General features: G+C 50.9%; 1 protein-coding gene across 2 annotated transcripts; it reads left to right on the plus strand.

Annotated features, from left to right (window-relative positions):
• The first annotated feature begins 878 nt into the window (after positions 1-878).
• On the plus strand, positions 879-2,824 carry LOC119362942. 2 transcript variants are annotated; one of them, XM_037628221.1, is made up of 3 exons: positions 879-1,219; positions 1,286-2,290; positions 2,390-2,824. In XM_037628221.1, the coding sequence occupies exons 2-3, from the start codon at positions 1,319-1,321 to the stop codon at positions 2,558-2,560; spliced, it is 1,143 nt and encodes a 380-aa protein (XP_037484118.1). In that variant the 5' UTR covers positions 879-1,219; positions 1,286-1,318; the 3' UTR covers positions 2,561-2,824. The 2 variants fall into 2 exon arrangements, with proteins under 2 accessions (XP_037484118.1, XP_037484119.1); XM_037628222.1 differs by having other exon boundaries at positions 879-1,215.
• Positions 2,825-3,784: the final 960 nt, after the last annotated feature.

A 3,784-nucleotide genomic window follows, 5' to 3' on the forward strand; every position in this document is an offset into this window, starting at 1 on the left:
GAAGTTCCCTCTCTATTGTTCTCGTACTTCTTCCGTCCGAAAATACTTGTCAAAGAAATTAACATATCTAGACGTAGTTCCGGCCAAAGGGGTACTATAGGATCTTCTGTCCTGCATATGCCATATATGCAATCTGCTAGCTCAACGGCGGTAGTTGTCTTTTAGGCCTTGTACAGTGCAAGAAATAAATGTTTTTCAAGCATAGATGCTTATTTTATAGAGGTATGGTAGACACTTAGGCATCCCCTCTTGTGTAAAGATAAAGTATTGATGCTTAAGCAAAACTTGGTTCACTTTTTTTAGGGACACTTGTATTATGCTTTGGATATAAGATGCAAGAAAATATAAAGTAACTCCAGTGACTAAGAATTACAATATATCTCTTGGAAACATCTCAAGACTTCAGTGAGCAGCGATACTTTCACTCTTTCGCTCACACGAAATTGATTGCCAATGAAGGTTTCTCAGCCCCATGAGCCGTCCACCCAGAAAGATGGGAAGCCTTGAGTGGCTGGCTGGGATGAACCTTTGAAAATCTGTGTCGCCGAATCTTGTGATCTTCACTATGATGTTGAGGAAAAAATTTCAACTCCACACATAATCAAATCAATGACAACAACTTGACAGAATAAGATAATTCATCACCGAGTAATTGAATGTGCCAGAAAAAACCCTCTCTAGCTTTATGGCACCGCCAAAAAAGGACGAGAGGAACTTTATTCTCATAAAACTATGTTCACTAAACACCAACGAAGAACATATAAAACTCCTAAAATCAGAAGACCCTAACACTAAGGTGACTGCCGAAGGCGAGGGAAGCAGAAGTATATGCAGCGGCGGCGGTCCTTCTCTCAAGAAACCCTCATGTACATATCTAGATTCGGTTCATTTTATTAAGCATCTTACATTATACAAGGTGCCGAGAAAAGAAAATAGGTACACCTAATACTCGGCTGCAGGAGAGCATTTCCGAATAGGAAACTGTTCACCCTCCCACCAGACCAGCGGAACAAAGGAAATAATCGATTTCCTTCACTGAAATAAAATCCCTCATCTTACTTTTCTTGTCTCCTCTCTCCCGTTCTATCCCGTGAGTTGACTTAGTTTTGCTCACCACAAGAAATTAGACGGCCTCTACAATCCGATCAGAATTCGGCTTCAACCTGATTGATCGATCGATCTAGGCCGGCTCTCCGCTCTGCAACTGCGTCCCTGGCAGGTAACGAATTCCCCGTGCTATCCCAGCCATTGTTTGCAGTAGCTCATACGCGTCACCGGCGTGCAGCTGAGGCCGCAGCGAGAAGCTGAACGCCGCGCCATGGAATTGGAGGCTCCGGTAGTCGAAGCAGATCCGGGGAGAAGGATCACAAGAGGAGCAGGAGGCGGCGGCGGCGGCGGCGAGGGGGAGGGCCCGGTTGGTCGGACCACCCTCCTGCCCTGCCCCAATTGCGACATCCAGGTGGTGCACAAGCTGGCGCAGCTGCTGCTCCCGGGCCTGGCCGCGGCGTGCGTCGACAGCACCCTCGGGAGCCCCTCCTCCTCGCTCGCCGTCCAGCTGCGCGCGGAGCTGGTGCGCTACGTCGCGCACCGGAGCAGCACCCCGGCCGGGGCGGAGGAGGATCAGGATCCGATCGACCGCGACGACCCGGCCGAGGCGCTGGCCGTGTTCCTGGACGACTTCGCGGGCAGCAAGAGGAGCGTCGCCGTCTCCATCGCCGGCTGGCTGCCGTACCTGGGCGGCGGCGACGACGGCCGCGACGACCGGATCGACGACCTCGTCGAGGAGATGGAGGCGACCCGCTTCTGGCCGGTCGAGCGGCGGGAGGCCGTCGCGCGGGACCTCCTCCGCGGCCTGGACGCCGGCGGCGGCCGGTTTCGCTGCCGCGAGGAGCTGGGGACGCCGGAGGAGCTCGCGGACCACGTCGCCAGGCGCTGCGGCTTCAGGCCCGTGCGGTGCCGGAACCACGCCCAGGGCTGCCGGGCCGAGGTCTCCGCCTGCCGCGCCGACGCGCACGACGAGGCGTGCGCCTTCAAGCTCCTCCCCTGCGAGCAGCGCTGCGGCCTCGCCGTCGCCCGGCGCCAGATGGACCGGCACTGCGTCACCGTCTGCCCCATGAAGCTCGCCAACTGCCCCTTCTTCCAGCTCGGCTGCGAGTCCGCCTTCCCGGCCTGCAAGCTCGGATCGCACTGCGCGGAGTTCCTTCGGCCACACCTCCGCCTGCTCCTTAGTCCGAGCAAGATCGGCGCTGATCGTCTGGATCCGGAGGAGCGTCTTCTACGGCTGGAGAAGGTGTCCATCTCCTCTCTTCTACTCTAGTTTTCTAACATTGCTTGCTTAATTTATTGGTAAAATACTGGCAAAACTGATGCTACTCTATGTATGTTTCAGTATGATTCCGATGGTGCGTTGGGCGAAGCTTTGGACGTGAGGTCTCTCACTAACGCTCTTGCTCAGCTAGAGAAGAAGATGAACGCTGAAGATGGTTCCCCCGGTTACACCGGAGACGACAACAAAGAAGCAGTGCCCACGCAAGATTCCAACTCCGCAGCTCTGCACTAGTTTCGTTCCCTGATGCAGATTTTTTTTGGAAAAAAGGCATTTTTGTTTCGTATATACTCCCTCTGTACCATAATATATATGTCGTTTTAACAGTTCAAATTTTGAATTGCTAATGGTACGGAGGGAGTATTTTTGGAAAGCACCACACCTTTTTTTGAACAACCGGCAGAAGCGTTGTCCTTTTATTCAGCAGAACATAGAATTTGTACAAAAAACGATGGTCCCATTATTTAAGCAGTTTATACAAGGTTTGCGGAAAGTTTAAGTGCTACAACCTAGGGTTTATGCTCTCAGCATTATTTGTCTCGAATGCTTCGCGCTGGTAGTAGTCCAAAGTGATGCCTCTTTCTTGATGACATCAAGTAGCATTGTTGTTGTTCAGAAAATTCTAGCATTTTCTCGTTTGAATTCATCCAAGAAATGACCATGTTGTGGGAGGCAATGGCCTTCCATTAGGCTTGTTGTTGTTCACTTTGATCCATCATTCTTCGAGCGAGCACACTTAAGAGGAGTTTCGATGGCATCAAGGCGTAGCCACTACTTGGTCAAGTTCTAAAGCCTTAGGGTGAATCCACACTAGAAGAGAAGATTGCCGTAGATTTTTGCACTCTCTTGCACAAGGGGCAAAGGCCATGATTTTGCCAACTTCGCTTGGCTGACTGATCGGCGGTCCAAGTTTTATTCTAACTATGCAAAAAGGTTGGCCTTTGGCAGCGCCCATGCACCCACATTGAACTCTTCATGGACGAATGTGTCGAGCCGCTGTATTGTGTGTTGTATGCTGTGGCTTCCGAGTAGTGACTGCTTTCTGTGTGTTTCCACACAATCCATCCTTGGTGTCTGCACTGAGTTGAATTTCACGAAAGCATGCACAAAGTAAGACGTACTTATGGAAGTGTTCCATGGATAGGAGGGAACTAATTTTTATCTTGTGGATCCATGCATGATCCATCATGGCTTCCCACACTTTCCAATTCTTCCCCAGTGAGACCACGTAGATGAGGGTGGGGGGCAATGTCCTTTGCCTTTTTATCGTTAAGACACAGGGAGTCACAAAAAGGGGCACAAGCGCCATTACTCATTGTGATGGTGGTAGAAGAATATAATAGGTCAAGTCCGCCTCATCGCACGGGTTCCCCATGCCCACCCACATCCTTGAAGATTATTTCTATTCATACCATGGCCATCTCAATCTTAGAGTATAGGACAATTTCTCAAGGTGAA

This window comes from Triticum dicoccoides, chromosome 2B, assembly GCF_002162155.2.
Source record: "Triticum dicoccoides isolate Atlit2015 ecotype Zavitan chromosome 2B, WEW_v2.0, whole genome shotgun sequence".
Taxonomy (NCBI): domain Eukaryota; kingdom Viridiplantae; phylum Streptophyta; class Magnoliopsida; order Poales; family Poaceae; genus Triticum; species Triticum dicoccoides.